General features: G+C 37.7%; 1 protein-coding gene across 2 annotated transcripts in view; it reads right to left on the reverse strand.

The window, feature by feature from the left end:
• Window positions 1–1,751: 1,751 nt before the first annotated feature.
• The window catches only part of hip1 (huntingtin interacting protein 1), a 69,977-nt gene continuing 51,038 nt past the window's right edge, over window positions 1,752–20,690 (reverse strand). For both annotated transcript variants that reach the window (XM_088345404.1, XM_088345405.1), the window contains exons 18-31: window positions 18,862–19,056; window positions 17,845–17,992; window positions 17,668–17,754; window positions 17,454–17,561; window positions 16,533–16,669; window positions 16,353–16,463; window positions 16,179–16,237; window positions 14,764–14,857; window positions 13,858–13,958; window positions 13,281–13,386; window positions 10,245–10,368; window positions 10,104–10,165; window positions 8,174–8,291; window positions 1,752–6,144 (exon numbers count right to left, since the gene is read on the reverse strand). In XM_088345404.1, the coding sequence (XP_088201530.1) occupies window positions 6,140–6,144; window positions 8,174–8,291; window positions 10,104–10,165; window positions 10,245–10,368; window positions 13,281–13,386; window positions 13,858–13,958; window positions 14,764–14,857; window positions 16,179–16,237; window positions 16,353–16,463; window positions 16,533–16,669; window positions 17,454–17,561; window positions 17,668–17,754; window positions 17,845–17,992; window positions 18,862–19,056 (1,455 nt within the window). In that variant the 3' untranslated portion in view covers window positions 1,752–6,139. The remainder of the gene's footprint in view (window positions 6,145–8,173; window positions 8,292–10,103; window positions 10,166–10,244; window positions 10,369–13,280; window positions 13,387–13,857; window positions 13,959–14,763; window positions 14,858–16,178; window positions 16,238–16,352; window positions 16,464–16,532; window positions 16,670–17,453; window positions 17,562–17,667; window positions 17,755–17,844; window positions 17,993–18,861; window positions 19,057–20,690) is intronic.

Here is a 20,690-nt window from a genome sequence, read left to right on the forward strand (position 1 = left end):
TATGTTTAATAGAACATCACTGAAGAAACCTCAGTTGGACACAATAAAGTTTGTCAACCTTGGTTATGGCTTATTGGAAAGATATCCTGTGGTCTGATGAGACTTACTGTAGATTAATTTGTTTAGGTTAGATGGCGTGAAGCATGTGTGGTGGCAACCAGGTGAGGAGTACAAACTTGTTTGTGTCTTGCCTAAAGTTAAGCATGGTGTTGGGACTGTCATGGTTTGGGGTTGCATGAGTGAAACTGTGGTTGGGGAGTTTCATTTCATTGAGGAAAACATTCACTCAAGCATGTACTGTGAAATACTGAAGAAAGGAAAGTGTTCATTTGTTATCAAAACATTAACGATTTGCCTGTGTGTGTTGCCATGATTCATGCTGGAGATTTATTTCCGTGTGTGTCCCAACGAAACTCGCCTATTAAAAAAATCAATAGATCATTTAAAAAGTGTCAACAGAAACCTACAATAAGTCACCCCAGTGGTCGAGTACTTAAAAGTAGTGCGGCGACTGCCGCGTCGCTCTTTTCTTCCATCTCTTCCTTCCAGGACTGGGAGTCCAAGGGGGCTTGGTGACTTGGATAGCCATGGCTGGCCTGTGCACCAGGTCAATTGGGACAAAGGAAGCCAGAGGCTGCCACTGGACTGGATCAGACCGTAGCTACTGATCGCTTCCTCTCTCTTTGCTCGAGAAGCAATCGATGAGCTCTACAAAAGTTAAGAAAGGTTTTCAAAAGCCCTTAGGGTACATGCAGAGGTATCCACTCCCCGAATTTTCTCTGCCACAGTGATACCAAAACATACGTACTCCCATAGATACGAAACATTTGAGATATGAGATGTCTTTCCAACAAAAATGTTGCCTGAAATACAAGAGAAATTCCAAGTTACGAGAATCTGTCACGAGAGGTCCAAGTGCTCCAAACCACTGCAAGTATCAGCTTGTACCCAGTCAGCAATGCATCATTAGCATCTTATTCATCTTATCACGATAATTTTATGTTCAATTACGATTTGAATGTCTTTTTATTGATGAGGATGATGTGTTTAATAGCTTTTTAGGGTTAATTTAGATGTTTTGGAGAGATCCGGAACAGATTGTTTTTTTTAGTTATTTAGAAAAGTGAAAATTTGCTTGGGATAAAAGCATTTCTAAAGAAGAGCACGATAAGGGAACAAATTAATCTCGCATAGAGAGGTATCACTGTACTGATTATCAGCTCATTAAGTAGAACAGTGGGAATGTATTGAATATTTTTTTAAAGCTGTTTAAGATTGCACTGCAAAAAAGAAAGTAATAAAGTAGAAAGCTTTCCACATAATTTTGCTGATTTAAATTATTGTACTAAAAAAGCGAAACCGTAGTAAAATAAATTCTTTTACTGGCAGATAATTGGTCTTATTTCAAGTTTGACTTATGATTTTTCTAGAAAAACAAAAAGTATAGTAAAACTTGAAAACTCGGTTGATAAAAATTGTGAGCAAATAACATGTATTACCCCCTCAAGCCACCATGCTCACAAATTATGAAACAAACACTATACTATCAATTCAGGCAACATAATTTAAGCTTAAAAAAAAACACATGAAACTGGTGGAATTAGTCAACATTTTTGAAAGATGATATTTTTTTAAATGACAAAAAGTTTGGTAAGCACTGGATTACAATACTTTAAATGAGTCCTTAAAAAAACAAGTCAAAATACTGTGGAAAAGAACAATTCAGCTTAAAAAAACACATACCTCCAAGGTGTATTAACAAGTTGAAATATTTATTCTTTTCTAAACTGAAAAAAAAAAAATTAAAACAAAATAAAAACAGACCCACCGACAGTTTTAGTACATGATACAAAGACACATGTAAATGTTGCTATGCAAGTGAGTAGTTTTTCCAACTACAGTGTGAGGCAGTTTGAAAGGCTGGCTGAGCTGGTACGACGTCAGACACGACACAGATTTAGAAAGAACATTTGGACAAGGAGACAAAATAAAATCAGAAAAAGCTTTTATAAAGGTACAGTGTAAAACACCTAGTGCCAACAAGTGGTAAACTAAAATAATTTAACCATTTTGAAGTATGCAAAATTCGTGAGTGACAAGCTTTTTGCAAACTTTGGGGATAAACGTAAAGACCCAGTAACCCGGTGAGCTGGAAATTTCTTCAAAAGACCTAGTTCCAGATTTTTTTTTTGCATATTGTCACTCACAAAAGGTTACAGATAATCAAACCAATTTCAATATTTCACAGACAAAAGACAAGGAATTACAAAAGCATCCCAGTTAAGATCAGTGTTCTTGATTCCACTATAAAAAAAAAACACCCAGGCCAAAAAATGTCAAATGAATGAACAAACTTTTTAATTGCTTTGTCACTGGTGCACATGTTGGTTTGAATCAAATATGGCTGTCTTCAAAAAGTTGCCTTTACATGACACCAAGTTGGGAACTTCCAGATGGGGACATACTATAGATGTTATGAATGTGAATGAAGATGGGGTTTTTCAGTCAGTTGGCGTGACAATGGGAGAGTTCCCAGGCAAAAACCACTGCTGTCAGAAAAGAACAGAAGGGGTCGTCTTACATTTGTCCAAAAAACATCTTGATTATCCTTGGGACTTTTGGAGAAACATTCTGTGGACTGAGGAGTCAAATAGTTAACTTTTTGGAAGGTGTGCAGCCCGTTACATCTGGCTAAAAACAGGCACAGCATTTGACAAAAAAGATATGGTGCAAACTGTAAACCATGGTGTGGCAGTGTGATGTTTAGGGCCGCTTTTCTGCCTCAAGATCAGGAAAGCTTGCTGTGGTTGACGGAATAATGAATTCTGGTCTTTACCAGAAGACCCTGAAGAAGAGCGTCCGGCCATCCGTTTGTGCCCCAAAACTCAAGCGCAGGTTCACAGAGAGATTATTTTTTCATATAGGGCCAGACAGGTTTTCATTTTTTGTGCCTTACTAAATATTTAAAAACAGCGTTTTGGGTCGTCTCTGTGTGATATCATAAATGGTTTGATGATCTGAAACCTTTATGAGATATAAATGTGCAAAAAAAACGAAATCCGGACGAGAGCAAATTATTTTTCACGGCACTGTATCGAGCAGCTTGTTCTTTTTTTTCGTGGCGGCATCCAGGAAATCGGAAAGCTGCTTTTTTCCACAACACACGCATTCTACAGGCATTTACATCTCCCATGTTTTGGAGAAATTCAACGTTTTCAGGTCAAAAACGGTGACCTACAAGAAATGTGTAAATCCAAGGAGTAAATGTTTGCAGGGACCTAAGTGTTTATTCCACTGTATAAAAAAAGAAAACAAATTCATTGACCTTTTATTTTTAATAAAAAATAACATTGGCGTGAATGTGTTTTTGCCAAGTAATCAAATTAGTTTTTTTAATTAAATTAATTTTTTTGCACTGCTAGGAGGCTCTAAATATTACACACTGTCCCTTTAAGAATTATCAGCAAAAACTGTTTGAATTTCTGCACCCCAATTAGACAAAAGTCAACAGCCTGTTGAAATACAAAACAATGACATCTAGAGAAATAAAACAAAATAAAGGAGAGGCCTCTCACTGACCAACAAATGTAGTTGTGACTGTAGATGGAGAAAGTTGCCGATAACACGCTCATGATTTCCTGACCTGCACTTCCAAAAAATACTTTTAAAGGTACAGAAAAAAGATATAAACGTTACAATCATAAAAAGAGATTAGCTTAATCACTGCCAATCATTTAAAAAAATACTTGACGCCTTCAGCCATTAATAGCAGTGAAAGAGTTCAAACTATTTGGTACTTTTCTCTCCCTTGATGCTACTTCTAAGTGACAAAGCTTTGTTTGGCAATAGTAATCTGAAACAATTGACAGAAATTATAGTTATTTCAAGACTTTTTAACCTAATATTCTAGTAAAATACAAGCAAGACATAAAATAAGAACAAAGTTTAGCGTTTTGCAAATTTTAGTTTGTTTTTCACCCCAAAACTGGTAGAAAATACAACTTAAAATGAAAAAGATGATCCACCTTCTGTTTTACACATTATAAGGATGAAGATTTCCATTTCCCTGAAGAAAAACATTGAAAACATCTTTAACCCCACCCAAAAATAAAATCGAATATTAGCAGAATTTCATGCCAGTGGGGTAAGTTCTTTTTTGCAGTGTGAGGCATGGATTTTCTGAAATAATTTGTGTACAGAATTATTCTGCAGAATTGCACGACAGCAAAGGCAGCAGAGACCAACATAACATTAAGAAATATATAATTAAATAAAACACACACACAAAAAACCCTTTTCATGTTATCGAACTCGTATTGTAAAATGGTCGAAAAACGGTTTCCTGTTACTCTTGATGGTTTCGAATACGGGCTATACGCCGCTTTCTTGGCAGTTTTGTGCATTTCGACAATAGTCTCTCTAGCAAGCATGTCAAACATACGGCCTGTGGGCTGGATCGGGCCCGTTGGATGACTTCATTTCGCTTGTCATAAATTTCTGAGTACCATATTTTCCAGACTATAGAGTTTGGCCGGGCGTGGACTTATACTCTAGTGAGACTTATAAGTGAAATTATTGAATCATTGTTGTATGATTGAGTTTCAAATTTAATTATCGGTACTTTATATAATTTCACATGCTATTTTCACGCTAAACCACAAGAGGGCGATTTAGGTTTGTGTAGATCATTTGAACCTTGCCCTGTTGTGTGGAGGGGGGGGGGGGGGGGTTGTTTACTGGTATAAGTGACACAGAGGATTAATATTTCATTGGATTTGGGAATTTGGAGTGAAGCTGAAGTTTGGTGAGCATGTCCTTTATGCACGATTTATCTGAATAACTCATACAATGTTACGTCGTTACTGACAAGCGTGTCTAAGATACGCACGTACAAGGTAACATTAGTATACCGTATTCTCTATTTTAATTGTATTTTAAATTGGCTTTCAAGAAGACATGTATGTTTTGGGTGTGGAATTTCATCAAATACATTTCTCCCCAAAATGTGACTTGTATAAGTTGCACCTATAGTATGATTTTTTTCCTTTTTAATTTTACGTTTTTTAGCTGGTCTGACTCACTCCAAAGAGATTTATAGTCCGGAAAATGCGGTGAATCAAAAATAGAACCACGTCTCTAGGTTATTCTATCAAAAGCTGAGATTAAAAAAAAAAAAAAAAAAAAATCAAAGCAAATACTCTCTCCAGCCGCTAAAGGGCAGTGTTGAGTTTGTATAGCGTGGTGAGTTGGTTCGGGTATAAAATTGCATTCAGTCAACTGTTAAAATAAACCAGTCAACCACACATTCAATGCCAAAAATAAATTTCCCCCAACCCCATTTTTTGAGTATAAGTATGTTGTGTTTAAAAAACATTGCTTGTCATCTGTGATTATAATATCTAAGGTAGGTCAGGTCACTAATGTAGGCTGAATAATAAAGCATAATACTAAAAAACAAAGCTTAAAAATTGGTGTTGACGCTATTGTACCGATCCAGCCTGCCTAATATCAAAAAGTCTGGATCCCGCCCTAGAGCCCAACTGAGTTTGACATCCCTGATCTATAGGATCCGAAATTGGCAGAATTTAACCGTCCGGTTGGTTACAAAGTTGAAAAGGAAGGCAGACAGTCCAGTGAAGTGCGACGGACTCAAGAAGTAGCGACATTTGTCAAACTGACCTCTGGCTCCCGGTGTTTGTTAGCAAACAAGAGGCTTTTTTCAGTCCTTTTTTTTCACACCGCAGCTGATTAAGATCTTGTCTTTGCTGTTTCCCGACGTGGAAAATGTGCTCATGGGGTCTTGAATGCAAGGGAGTTGGAAATTTGGAGCAAGGAGCACATATAATAAATAAGTAATAGACTGCTCTATACAAACACGTACACAGGCATTATGTTTGAAAAGGAGGCGTGATGTGTGGTGGTCTTTCTATCCCAGCCTCGTCCCTGGTGGCTGAGCCCTTGGTGACGTCCGCATGGAAGACTCCGGGCGTGGATGCGAATAAGTGGATTTAGAGAGCAAGCACCGTTTCATTTGGCTTGATTAACAAAAGAGCGGAAAAACTAGCAAGATGTGGATGAAAAAGAGCATATAAATACAAGTTTCTTTCCAGGCAAGGCTCTGGCGGGGCTGTGGTCAACCTTAGCCTGAAGGGAAGGAGAAAACGGCAAAAATTAGGGTTTTTCTAGTCAATTATTACAGATTAGCAAAAACACATCTTTTTAAGTCAAGTTACATTTATTAAGTCCTTCACACAAACAGTATCAAAGGGCTGCACAGACCACCATTACAACATCCATTGCAAACGGTGAGCCCTGTATTTCTAGACGACAGCACCAGGGCAAACATACTGTGCAGAACTGTGCCGGATTGCAACACAGATGTGTTGTTTTTTTTTTTTGCCGTTGTCATGGTAATAGAGGAAATTGCAGTCGCTTGTCATCGTTCGTTGAGAATTAAAGGAAACTCCAGCGACTTCACAATGACTCAGATGATACGGAAAGCAGCACTTTTAATAGATAACTTCCCCTACATTCCACTTGGATGTTTAAGTTGAGGAACTTGATTTTTGGTTGAAAATGTTAAAACGTCTTGAGTACGTAGCCAGTCTAGAATAAAGTACCAATAAACCCCCCTGCACTCACACCCTACTGTTTCGCTCCTGTTATGTATAACATGAATACATAGTTCCTCCTGCTGACGCCTCCACCCTCTCACCATTGATTTATTTATATTATATTTAAAATATATGGGCGGCAGCTCGATTTCCTTCTTAACTGCCAAAGTGATCGATTTTAATCCAAACGCCGCATCATAGGCTTTTACTTTTCTAACAAAATGTAACAAAAAAGTAGCGGCTTGTGTTCCGGAACTTACAGTAACTAGATTTTTTTATTCGTAAAAAGGGAATTGATAGCTACTAAAATATTTTTAAATAAACGAAAGTTAGCAAAGTCTTCCAAAGGGACAGTGTGTGTTATTTAGCACAGTGATGGTCAAACAATGGCCCGCGTGTCACATGCGACCAATCGGGCTTTTTAAATTAAAAATAAATTACTAAAAATAATTGTTGTTTTAATGCCACTTTAGTCCCCAGTGTCGCTTTGTGTACCCCGTTCATAAAAATCTATTATTAAAAAGCATTCTTCCGTACTGCTACAACATTCAAATTATGTAAATTATTTACTTTTCTTATGTTTTCTGCATCTGTACTTTTTTCTCATGTATTAATTTTGGCAGCGCACAAGTGAATTGTGAAAGACGGTATCTAGGTTCTAGAATAGTGTATCGAACCAGTATTGTGGAAAAGAGAATATGGAGGCAGTTTTTTTATGGTCTGGGGCTGCTTTACAAACTCTGGTGGCCGTGTTTTTTACCCAGGCCTGTTTTATAAGTTAAACATAGCCAAGTTTGAACCCATCCAGTCTGGGTTTTGTCCAAGTGACAGCACAGGAACAGCACTCATCACAATCACCAACAATCTCCTTACTGCAGCTCACTCTGGTTCACTTTCCATCCTCATCCTCCTCGACCTGAGTGCCGCCTTTGATATAATTTCTCACCCCATAATTTTCAGCAGACTCTCCTCAATTTGCATCACCTAAACCCCACTCCAATGGTTCCATTATTACCTCGCAGACCGAACTCAGTTCATGTAAATCAACTCCTTCTCCCCGGAGCCCTCTGTAATTACCACAGGTGTGCAAAAGGGCTCCATCCTGGGGCCCCTACTCTTTATAATCTACATCCTCCCTTTTGGCCATATATACCGTATATTTAGCATTTCTTTCCAATATTTTGCCGATGACACACAACTCTACTTTACTGCAAACCCAACAGGACATTCCCACACCCCTCCCTCATCTCCTTTGTTTCTGAAATGAAACATGGTTCACCATTTTCTTTTTAAAATCAAATTGGAATAAAACGGATTTCCTAACTATTGCTACTAAATCCACCATGTTTGAAGTTGACACCTTCTCTCTCTCCATCGACAGCTCCTTAGTCTTTCCCTACCCGCAGGTCAAGAGTCTGGGTGTTTCATTTTTGTTTTTATTCATGCCCTTGTTTCTATATACTGTGTATAACGCCCTTGTGTTCCCTTTAAAGGCGCTTTTAAATAAAAAGTAGTATTATCATCATGAAGTAGTTCCACGGTGTGGTGTTGGGGCTCACCCTCCTCATTAGCCTCCCAGCCCTCCGCTACTCCCGCAAGCTCGTAGTGTTTCTTCCTCAACTCCCCAAGACGCTCACGCTCCTTTTGCAGACGTGTCTCCAGCTCCAACACCAGAACCTGTACAAACACAAATGCAAGGGGAGGACAGACACACTCTTGTTACAAAGTTTGCTGGCGCAAAGAGCGGAAAACCAACAACCTCAAACAGGTTGTTTTTAGGAGTCACAACGAATAAAATATATAAAAGCGAACAAAGGAGCCTTTTGAGGGGCTGCTTTTTAAGTCTCATGGCTTCTTGCAACTTGGTAGGTTGCGTCAAATGTAAATGTGACTCTTGATAGGCTTAAAAGAGTTGCAAGGACTGCTGATAATAAAATAGTTGTTAGTGCAACATATAAGCGTGTAGTTCAGGAGTCTCCAAGGTGGTCCCCGCGGGCACCAGGTAGCCCTCTAAGAACACCTGAGTAGCCTGCAGATTGGTTCTGAAAATAGCTCACCAGTGATAGGTCACTGTTGTTTTCCAGAAAATTTATTTCTAACTAATATGATGTTTAAGTGGTTGACGGAGCCTACTTTAACTCAACTTCTAATAATTACAACCTCGTAATAACATAGTAACAAAATGTTAATAGCAGGATAAGTGGCCATTTTAGAAAAGCATATCAAACAGGTAGTCTTTCGTTCCAATCAGTAACAAAAATTAGCTCTAATTTTCAAAAAGGGTGGTGATCCCTTGTATGATTGGATTCATCTTAAATATTTTTACAGTCACATTTTCACACTGCAAAATAGAGCTTGTTCTTTTGGGAAATATTTTATACGATATATTATTTTTCCTATATTAGTATATTTTCAAAATGAATATTTACATTAACAAACAATAAGTTGGAATCTTGGGAATCATACTTAAAATTAGCAGAATTATTTTCAAAGGCAGATAATTTTGCTGATTGTATTAGTTTTATTATTTTTGGAGTAAAAAAAGAAAGTAACACAAGTAAAAATACAGTAAAGTAAAATATATAAACAAAAAAAGTATTCTTATAAGATAATGAAATAAGGTAAAAAAATATTTGGCAAAACACAATACTTATTGCAGTGCATACCTCAAAAACAGAAGTGAAAATAATAGGAGCTAACTAACCTGCTTTCCAGGAAAAAATCCTGTTCAATTAGGATGATTTTGTTAATTTCAAATGTTATTTTTGTTATTTCACTTTTACCGTATAAATTTCATACTGCTTGCAGTTCTATATTGTAAAACCGATTTAGTTAAAAGAATAGGAAAAACAGAGTAGAATGAGAAGAAAATAAATAAACAAATTAATAAAGAGATATATATATATAAAAAAAAATATATATATATATATATATATATATATATATATTATATATATACACACTGTAATTTATATGGTGCATGGCAACCAAAAGTAGTTTGATTTTATAATACTGTATAAAACTTACTTTTTGTCACGGGTTTCTGAGACCCCCTAAGGGGGTGTTTTTTTAAAAATCTACTTTTAGCTTTTAATGTATTTCCTTTACTGCTTGACCTGTTTGCAATCACCAGTAAATACCTAAATGATAATCTAGACACAAAGAAACTAATTACAGGCTTAATGTATTTTAGGTCCTTCTTTACTGAAAATACTGTTAACATGAGTAAAACACTCTTTGCACACAACCGTTCACTTTTCAATGTTTGTGTGACAGAGATTCGTCTCAATGTGTTTTCCTTTTTAGGGGAGGAAAAGCCAGCATCATACACAAATTCTTATACTATTTGCCAAGCTTTCAGTTTACCTTTCTACTAGGTGAAAAACAATGAAATGTCAAATGGGAACAATGAGCACATTCCAAAACAGGTCTGCTTATCATTTCACTTTTGCCTGGCACATTCATGTAACGTTATTTATTGTTCCCAACCTGGGCGTCCATCTCCTGTCGCTTGATCTGAGTCAGCGTCATGCTGGAGAAGTCCATTGTATCTGCGGCGTAATCAAAATGCAAGTTGAGGGTCTTGGCCCTGTGTGTAAAGGACCCCTCGAGACGTTACAATGTTCACACCTTTGTCTTCAATTTGGGACTTCCCAGACTTGGTAGAGGCCACAACTGCAGCGGTAGACTGGGTGACACCTCGAGATGCCTGCTGCAAGCGCTGCAAGTTGGCACTGTCTTTGTCGGCTTTGACCTGGGCACACGAACACAAAAAACATGAGCATATCTCCACTTGTAAAGCTGTCGCTGAAATCGAAGCACAATTCAGCTAATCAATTGCCACTCAAAGTGCTATATAAAAAAAAATTCTGTGTACAATAAGGAAATAAAATGCCCCAACAACTCAGAACACCTAGAATATTTTCTGGACTAAAAATCGCTGTTTTCTTCTTACTTTGGCCAGGGGTGCGACTTGTATTCCGGTGGGACTTAAATGTTAAATTATTAACACATTACTATATCATTGAGTTTTACTTTTTTATTATGAGTACTGTTTATAATTTCTCAAGTTATTTTCACACTAAACCACAAGTAGGCGCTCTAGGCCTGTGTTGACAATTTCAACCTTGACCGCCATGTAAAAGCAGAGAGAGGAAGCAGCGCATAGTCTACCTCTGGGACCTACCGGGAGTTGTTTACCGGTAAAAGTGAAACTGAGGATAAATATTACATTGGATTTAGTGATTTAGAGTGAAGCAGGTAGTTTGATAAGATTTTTAAGTTATCTTAATAACTCGAAATATGTTACTGACATATTCGAGCACATCTAACATATGCACGTACGTGTAACGTTAGTATACCATGCTATCAATTTTATTTTAATTTTAAATTGCTTATCACGGTGCCATGTAAGTTTCTGATGTTGGATTTTATACTTAGATACGACTTATACATGTTTTTTCCTTCTTAATAATGAATTTATGGGATAGTGCGACTTATATTCCGGAGAAACTTATAGTCCGTAAAATAGGATAACATACAGACACACACACACACACACACACACACACACACACACACACACACACACACACACACACACACACACACACACACACACACACACACACACACACACACACACACACACACACACACACACACACACACACACACACACACACACACACACACACACACACACACACACACACACACACACACACACACACACACACACACACACACACTGGTTATAATGAAAAAAATGATCGAAATGAAATATAAATAAGGCAAAGCACAGAATAACCATGTGAGAAAAAGGCACCTGATGGAAGCTTATCCACACTGATAGGGATGTCAAGAGATGGCCTCGGGAAAGAATTTTTAGCCATTAAACCACACCCTACCAGTGTGCCCACCCCCCAAATATGTTACAGTAAAGGGTTAGAAGTTAAATGAATCAAACCAAACAAAAATGGTCAATTGAAAGCTGTTTTGAGCCTCCTCTTAAAAATATCAAGGGTCCACGCAGACCTGAAGTTCTCTGGCAGACCGTTCTTTGGGCGAGGACCAAAGAGCCTTGATGCTGCTTCACCATAGGTTTTGGTCCTCACCCTAGGAATAGTTGACAAACCACTGCCAGAGGACCTTAGGGACCGCAAGCGCTGATATACTAAAAGTGATTCAGACAGATAAAACAGCTCAAGACTGTAAAGATATTTAAAAACGAGTACGAGGACCTTAAAATAAATCCTAAAACACACAGGGAGTCAACGCAGAAATATTTAAAAACTGGTGTAATGTGATCCCTCTCCCCGGCCCCCCTAAGCACACGTGCTTCTGAATTTTGAGTACCTGCAAGCTGGTAATGTATTTTCGGGAAGACTGGAGAGCAGGGCATTATAATAATCTAACCGAGATGATATAAAAGCATGCATCAGCATCTCAGTGTCTACGTGAGAGAAATGGGCGGATTTCGGCTATATTATTTGAACGGTAAAATCCAATTTCAGTTTTTTTTTTATATACAGCATAAAAGTGATGACATGTAAAGGCAAGGGTCAGGAATATGCTTGACCTAAAGAGCCATGAAATAAAAAAAATGTTTTTTTTTTCAGTAAGAGCCACGCTATTTTAACGTTTTTTTTAAGTAGCGAAACCTGATCTCCCGTCATAAGCTACTTACTTCAGTGCAATTTATTTCATGGTGTGACGTTTAATGAGAACATAAAATACATGAAATAAAAAGGCTAATTCCCTTGTCCTATATCAACAAAAATCCCAATAAAAATCTTTCTCCCTCTCGCAGTTACCCAAGATTGTTGAGGTTCATTTTGATTATTATTGTTGTGAATAATGGTTTAAAACAAGTTGCGAGCTGAGATCTTTCTTCGATATCACTCAATTTAGAAAAGGAGTGGACAAAGTACTTAGCCCTGCAAAATGCCACACCAAATCGCTCACCATATGTAATACAATGCGTCCTATCTGAGAGGTAGGATCTAAACCATGAAAGGACAGTTCCTGAGAAACAAATCTTTTTTCCCAGCCAAACTCATAAAATATTGTGGTCCAGTTTAAAAGGCAGCGCTAAAATCCAAAAACAGCGATGAAGCTCCAGAGTTCATTGCCAGGAGAAGATAGTTGGTTACTTTAATCAGGGCTGTCTCAATAGAGTGATTAGCCCTAAACCCTGACTTCATTAACTTAAAAAAAAGAATATTTTCGGCCAAAACTTTTTTTAAATACTTAAAAAAAAACGTTTGGTTTTACACAGGTCTATGTTGTATAAAATTTTCCTGTTCTTCCTCCCACCGACGGCACCAGATGAGCACAAACCCTAGCGCTATGGTTTGATACATTGCAGACTTTTCCTTGTAAATTGCGATGGCAAAGTGAAGCCACTAAAGAGCAGTGTCGGCATCATTTTTATGCATACTTGTTTTACTTTTTGTTTTACTTTTTCAAAACTTTGCGAACCATTCGCTTGAAAAAATATCCAGGAAATGGTAAAATGCAGACGTCCACTCGCATGTATGTTCTGATAAATCCCCCCAAAAAGTGGTAGAAACAAAGCGGCCCCGGCCTAACTGTGTTATAATAGGCTCACTAGCCATATGTTCCCAATTCCTAAGTCAAGGTTTAACTTGAAATGTGGCTCACCTTAGAAGCAGCCACAAGTTGCGCCGTGCTGGCTGCAATTTCTCTCGAGCAGACCATCAACTCCTCAAACTTCCCTTTGCCTTGAACTACAAGATCTGCAGCATCCCTGAGATGACAAATTGTGAAATATGGTTAGGTGACTTCTTTTTAGAAGTAGAATTGTCTTCATTGTTATTGACAACAAGATTTTAAACATTTACGACAAGACCACTCCAGGATAAATAGAAACTTAATAGAGGAAAATAAGATAAGAGAATGTTGACATAATTCGGCAAACATGGTTACAATTTAGCACTTGAAGAAGATAAATTGTAAGTGCATCAAAACAATAGAGCAACCAAAAGTAGCATTCAACAGCAACATATTTCCACAATAAGTTGAAATAAGATATGAATGCTCGTTATTCTGTACATTAGCAAGGTACATATCATTTCACAGTCTTGTACACTTGTTTAGGATGGTGATAGTCCTGGGGAGCCTGTTAGGCCTTGTTTTAAGGGATCTGCAGTGTCTGCCAGAGGGTAGGTTTGCTTTGTCTTGCATTTAATAGAGGAAAAGTCATAATAACAGGACTTACACCATGACGGTGGCACCCCATCCAACTGCCTTAGAAGCAGAAATCAGACCTTCCGTCCAACGGGAATTCTTGGCATAGAATTCCTTCGTTGATGCTGCGCCCTTGTGGTCAAAGAAAGTATTTCAAATGGTAAATAATGATTATCAGGAAAATACAAATACTGTACCCAAATACACGTAAAGCTCATTAATTCGGACACACAAATGTTTTAATTTTTATTTTTAGTGTTTGAACCCCCCAAAATAGTTAGCATGATAAAAAAAAGCTGTAGGCCAATCTATATTAGAAAAGTGTCTTTGGGGGTTTTCTATCAATGTTTTAGTTGAGTGAAGAAACACATTTTGGGAGACTTTTGTAAGGTAAAAACAACCAATTAAAATCGTAAAAATTTAAATCCATCTAAAACAAAGTATAATGAGATTTAGTTTTTTAATAAAAAAACAATTAAAGTAAGGTTATCCTATTCTTGTTGATTGATTTTCGCCTTCAGATGTCAGAGCTGCTTGTTGCTGCCCCCCCTGTTAAGTCTAACCACCATATTTTGTGTTGGTAAATCATGAGTTAGGAAGTCAAAACCACCTATCTTTTATCACTTTCTGTGGCCAGCCATTTTTGAAAATGCTGTTAAGTGAAGATGACATCACAAAACCCTTAGGCTTCAGCTATAGAACGATCATGGCACTGCCCATATTCGACATTAATTTATATTAATATTCATCTAAAAATACTAATGAAAATGGTGTATGGACCAATAAAATAGTTGGAAGGAACTTGAGTTAAGCTCTAAAACATATAATAAATACAGCATATTAGACTGTAAGGTCCCTATTGAGTCAGGTGCACAAAATTCGTCTTTAATCAGAATCTACACTCCTACATCTGCAGATAAAGAGCAAGAAAACATACCCTGCCACTCTCTACAATGTCCCTTTGCAGATCTTTGGAGGAGAGAACAAGTTCCTTGATGGCCGTCATCAGATTAGTACATGAAGCTAAGATCCTGGAGGCAGCACACACACAAAACGTCATTTTAAATATAAGTGAGCAAAGTAAAAGTTCCAAAATGTGTAGACCTCAAGACAAAAAATGACGATGCAAAATAAGTATTTTCACCTTTCCTTGAATAGATCCAAATACAATGTGGCAAGAAAGTTATCAAATTCTGAAGTGAATTTTGTAGTAGAAATATACATTGCGAAAGTGACTGTTGCGCAGTATGTGACTATTTGATATACACAAGTGATTTCTTATTTTTACATGACCACATTGCAGAGAAACAGATTTTCAACAGTGGCGTGCACAAACATTTCGGGAGTGCTTACAAGAAAAAACTGCGCTTTTTCTCATTCTCAAATGGAATTCATGAGTGTACTGTTGGGTGGCACGGCAGCTAAGTTGTTAGCACATCAGCCCCATGATATAGATGTCCAGGGTTCACTTCCAGCTACCAGTCTCCCTGTGCGGATTTTGCATGTTCTCCCTGTGCTTGCATGGGTTTTCTCCAGGCTATTCGGTTTCCTCCCACTTTCCAAAAACATGCAGGTTAATTGGCAAGTCCAAATAGTCCCTAGGTACGAATGAGCGAGTGAACTGTGTCTCTGTGTGCCCTGTGACTGACTGGCAACCAGTTCACAGTGTCCCCTGCCTACTGCCTAAAGTCAGCTAGAATGGGCTGAGACACCCCTGCGACCTTGGTGTGAATTAGCAGGGCAGAAAATTGATGGATGGAAGTATACACCTTTAAAAAGTATTAAGTGGTGAAACATTTTTAAAAAGATCCCGTAATCATTAGCCTCAGTAAATTGTTTATCCATTTTTTTCTTGTTAATCTAAAAATATCTTTTAAAAGGGCACCATGGGGGAAGAGCTGCGCTGGTCTGGCCTAGTGTTCTTCTGGGAACACCAGTGGTTCTTAATGCACACAACTGTAGTCAATCAGCATTTTGTCTTGTGTAAAAATAATGTGAATGTTAAATTCCTCAATTTCTACTATTGCCACGGCACTACTGAGGGACAAAGCATTAGAACTAAACGACTTATAGGGTTACAAAAGTTATCATTATTCATGGAGGAAAGGCCAGGCTATCGTGTCCAGTCTGAAATGCGTTGGGATGCTGAATGGTCAATTAGCCATTGCAGAAAATATGTTCTTGATGTAGGTATTATTAAAACTAAATCCAAATGCTAGCATAAATGCATTATTTAATTCTGGGCCTAGGCTATATAAGCTAAAAATAAAATAAAATGCATCCATTAGTTTTGAGAAAAACGACTTTAATTCATTTCAAACAATAAACTACAACCGACAGGTTTTTTTTTACCTCTCATTGACCTCCATTTTGATGCCTGTATCAACTGCTCGAGATTTGTTGAGCATTTCCTGTGGACGGAAAGAAAAAGGAATAACTTTGAAGTATAACTGCAAAGTGAAACAGTCAGTTCCCATACTCAATTTCCAGGACGGCTATGTGGATTTACAAAAAACAAACCAATACCTCTATCCTTGCAGCAGCAGATTCCACAGCTGCAGACGTGGCTGCCATTTCCTGCTCCACCAGATCTCCCAGCTCTCCTTGCTGCAGCTCCAAACCACGAGGACGCAGTTTCTGAAGTCCAAATTAAAGACAACGTTATTCGGCAAGTTTTTTTTAAGCACACAAAGGACAGGTAGCTACCTCTGCAGAGGCCATAATTGCCTTGAGAACCTCCTTCAGCTTGAAGTTGTCTGCTGTTTTCATTTCCTGTTTATTCTTCATGTGGCTCAGCAAAAGCAGTGCCTCAGTGCCACAGGCTTTCACATGTTCTGAAAGGACTGATAGAGAATTTGTATTTATGATTTGTACTTTATTGTGGCTCTTTGTTTATCTATTAGCCTTGTGTAATAATATGTTAAGTAGCCCCTGTACATTCGAGCAACTCTAAATAGGAAAATTTTGAGATACATGCTGTTTTTTGAGCAAAAATCTTGTCCAGACTTATGGGAAAGAAATACAAGTTATGAGAATTTCCAGACGCTAGAGGGCTGAATGCTCGTGACCGCCCACAGCCAGGCATCGGCTGGTCCCATTGAGTATGTGCAATTTCCACCATACAGACCTGATCCCGTGCACTTTTGTTGTTATTTTTTTAATGTTCTCTTTCATTAGCTCATCCCTCTCCCAACTTTAACACACATACACATTCGTTAATAACAGTCGACTTCATCTGTGGAAAGTGCTCATAATAAACTCACATTTCATTCATTTGATATCATCTTATTTATCTTATTATTGTGTTTTATGTTCAATTACTATTTAAATGTATTTTTAGTGATCAAGAAGATGTGTGTAATAGCTGTTCATGTTTAAATTGGATAATTTTTAACGGCCGGGGACATATTAATTGGTTTTCAGTTGCTTCTTCTGGAAAAAATGTGTTCGAGTTATGAAAAATTCTAGATACAAACTAGATTTGGGAAGAAATTAATCTCGTATATAGAGGGGCCACTGTATTTTTTTTTGTTTGGAAAGCAGTCACTTGTTGTCTGTTACATATAACTTCTCAGCCAAAAACACAAATATTAATTATTTTTACACTACAATAGATTGACAGCTTACCATCAGCCTCCTCAACAGGCACCATATGAGAGGTGGCACTGCCTTGAACAATGGTGTCACCCACTAGGTGGCCACATTGGGTCACCACTCTAAGCAACCTAGACACACCTGGGCAGAGAGATTGAAATAAATAATAGAATAACACAAAAACGGATCCCACTTCTTTACAGGCTTTGGATGCAGGAGGTACGCAACGAAAGCACAGGTTTTTTACCTGTGTCATCAGCAAGGAAAGCATCCCTGGCTGATTGGAGCTCCTCCACACACTCTAATGACGCTTGACATCTGGATGCCAGGTAGTCTGCAAAGTTAAGCGTTATTTGACATTAGTATATCTGTATGCATACTGTGACACTCACGAGCCTCCCACTGTGGAGGAAGGCAAGGCCACCTGCTGAGCTGGTGCAGCTTATGTGGGCTGGGTCATCGATCTGGGCCAGAGAATTTTGGATGATTTTTTCCGCCTCTTCAACAGCGCCCTGTAGACTGGACCAGCGGGCTGCTACTAGCTGGCTCTCCAATGCCTGCTCCCTGCTCTCCTATGGACACACAAATATACACCTTGCTTAGAGCTGTAAATTGATAGCTTTCTGATTGCCCCACGAAAAGCTGACTTCTGACTTAAATCCTGTATGCTTTCATTATCGAGCAATCCTTCCGTCAATGATAATGGCTTGGTTTCCATTACCTTCAGTTTGGAGCAAAATGAAATTTGTGCAAAAATAAACCGGTACTGTAAACTGGAGGATGATAAGTTTATAGTTTAGTAAAGACTCAAAACAAGAAATGAAGACAACAATGACTTTTTAACCTGCAAGGAGAACAGAAGAGGACCTGACCCTCAGATAAAAAAAAAAAGTTCAAGAACCGCAGTTTTATTGGCTGATAATAACAATGATGTTAACATTGCATAAAAGTCAAAATAACAAAAACAGGAAGGCAGGGATGTCCAAATTCCTGCTGGGGTGGGGGTGGTTGATTATGGCCTGAAATCAAATTTTTACAGGCCCGCAAATCCATTTCACCAGATGATAGCAGTAGCTCTTTGGCCACCTTTGACTTTGGCTTTCTTTGAGAATTTCAGCCCACCCCATTTCTGACATAGCAATGTTAAATATAAAAATGAAAGTTGACTGTAAGGGGTGCTGCTTCAAGGACACTGGGAGCATTTTATATAATCGTATAAATGTATATATAATTATATATACATATATGCATATACTGTATATTCTTATATACAGTATATATTCTTGTATATTGCAATTTGAGAAGCCAGTTTTGTCTAACTGTGACTTTCCCTCAACAAGTATAATAGTCAGGGCTAAGACAAAAATAAAACAGAAAAAATGCAACTGACTCCCTAGACTACCACTGTCGATTTTGTGGGCCAGGAATTATAGAATCCTACCTTGTCATTGAGCTGATTTTGCAGAGTTTCGGCTGCTTTCACACTGCTCTCCCTCTCGGTTGCCAAGGAAGTTTGTACTCGCCCGAGCTCCTCCCCTTGATTAGCCAGCTCAGCTTCCACTTTGGCCAGTGACTTTATGAGTGCCGCTTTCTGAGATTCCATGGCTGCTAGTTGAGTGCTAAGCGCTTCACTCGACTGTTAAGCACATATTAAAAGATAAAAACAAATTAGGTGTTACGGGACACAACAATAATCGCGATACGATCAATCCCCCACATGATAATCTGGCTGACCAAGGTGCGCAAGACACTGTCTTTGTACTGGGTACAGATATTTCATTCTGACACACTATGAAATAATTCCTGATTATTTAAATGAGTTCATTACTTTAAAACCGGGCTAACTAATCAGTACTTTTAACTTCTACAGAATCCCGCCTCCTCCATCTCGTTTTTTTTGTCAACAATGTCCTTTGTTCTTTCTTTTGATTTGATTTTACTTGCTGTGTAAATAAATCGTAGTTAGCTTAGAATCAAACCATGTTGCATTTTTATTACTATTATTATTTTTGTGTTTTTATATTGTTCCTTTGGACTGATCCATCATTATGAATATCAATACACTGCAAAATAAATAATTTAAAGCTAAAAGACAATATGTTTGTGGTATTGTTTCCTTCTACAAAGACAAAAAGAGGCTTTGGGGTACTAATTCGAGTGAGAAATTGTGAGCACCATCTACTGGTCGACACGGTAACCACCAAAATAGATTCTAAACCAATTAAATAGAATTTAAAACAATTCTCCTTACACTATCAAGGAGATTGGACTAACATAAGCTCCTTTTTCCCCCTTTTTCTTTCAGTTTTCTGAATTGCATTATATAGTTGATTTGTAATTCTTAACCTTGTATTTGGACAAACCAAGGCAAAGAAAATGTCAATCATCTAATCTAGTAGCTTTGATTGGGGGTTAAGTCCACAAACAAACAAAAAGGACGAAGTTGTGGTTGGAAAAAAAACAACTATGACAACAGACTGACGTTTCATCAGATTCTTCATGTTGAAAGTCTATGTCTTGTAGGGCTTGTTAACATGCTTTTCCTTTTCTAGAAATGCAACAATTTGAAGGACAAGGATATGTTGTTTGAACGCCCTTCCACACAAAACGTTAGGCATGAAATCTTTTTTTCTTTTAACTCAACAGCGATGCATTTTCTTATAAATAATTCATTGTTTTAATTCATATTATTAGCTTATAGTAACCAGCGACCCTGGTGAATATAAGCAGTGCAGAAAATGGATGGATGAACTTTTAGTAAGATATGAAAAATGTTCTGCCAATGTGGTAAGATTTTTTGTGGTTTTACTTTGCAATGCTGGAATTGTCTCATTATGCCCTGGACTTGTGGTGACCTAAAAGGCCAGACTTGAAGTTGGAAATTTCAAATACTCAAAGAAAGAGCTCTTGCATTTAAATGTTTTTTAATTAAATTCCAGATGGTTGACTTTTAAGTAATCCTTAAGAATTATGTTTGTTCACTTGGTAAGCATGACTGAGAAAACTTATATACACTGAAAGGTACCAAAATTGTACCCAGTTGTACATGAATGTAATTGTCTCAAGATGGGAGGGGTGTTGGTTGGAATTAACAATTTCCTGGAATTCTCAGAGAAGGGTAATTGAAGCAGAATAAACAAACAAACAAATAAATCGACTGTGTTTTTAGTGAGGCTATTTTAAAATGGCCAAACACTTTAAAAATGATTCTGCTATGTCTCTTTTAGGAGAAGGGAAGTGACTTAACATCATGTGTAAATACTTCAATGG

Source organism: Urocampus carinirostris, chromosome 10 (assembly GCF_059441175.1).
Source record: "Urocampus carinirostris isolate Australia breed hairy pipefish chromosome 10, RoL_Ucar_1.0, whole genome shotgun sequence".
NCBI lineage: Eukaryota > Metazoa > Chordata > Actinopteri > Syngnathiformes > Syngnathidae > Urocampus > Urocampus carinirostris.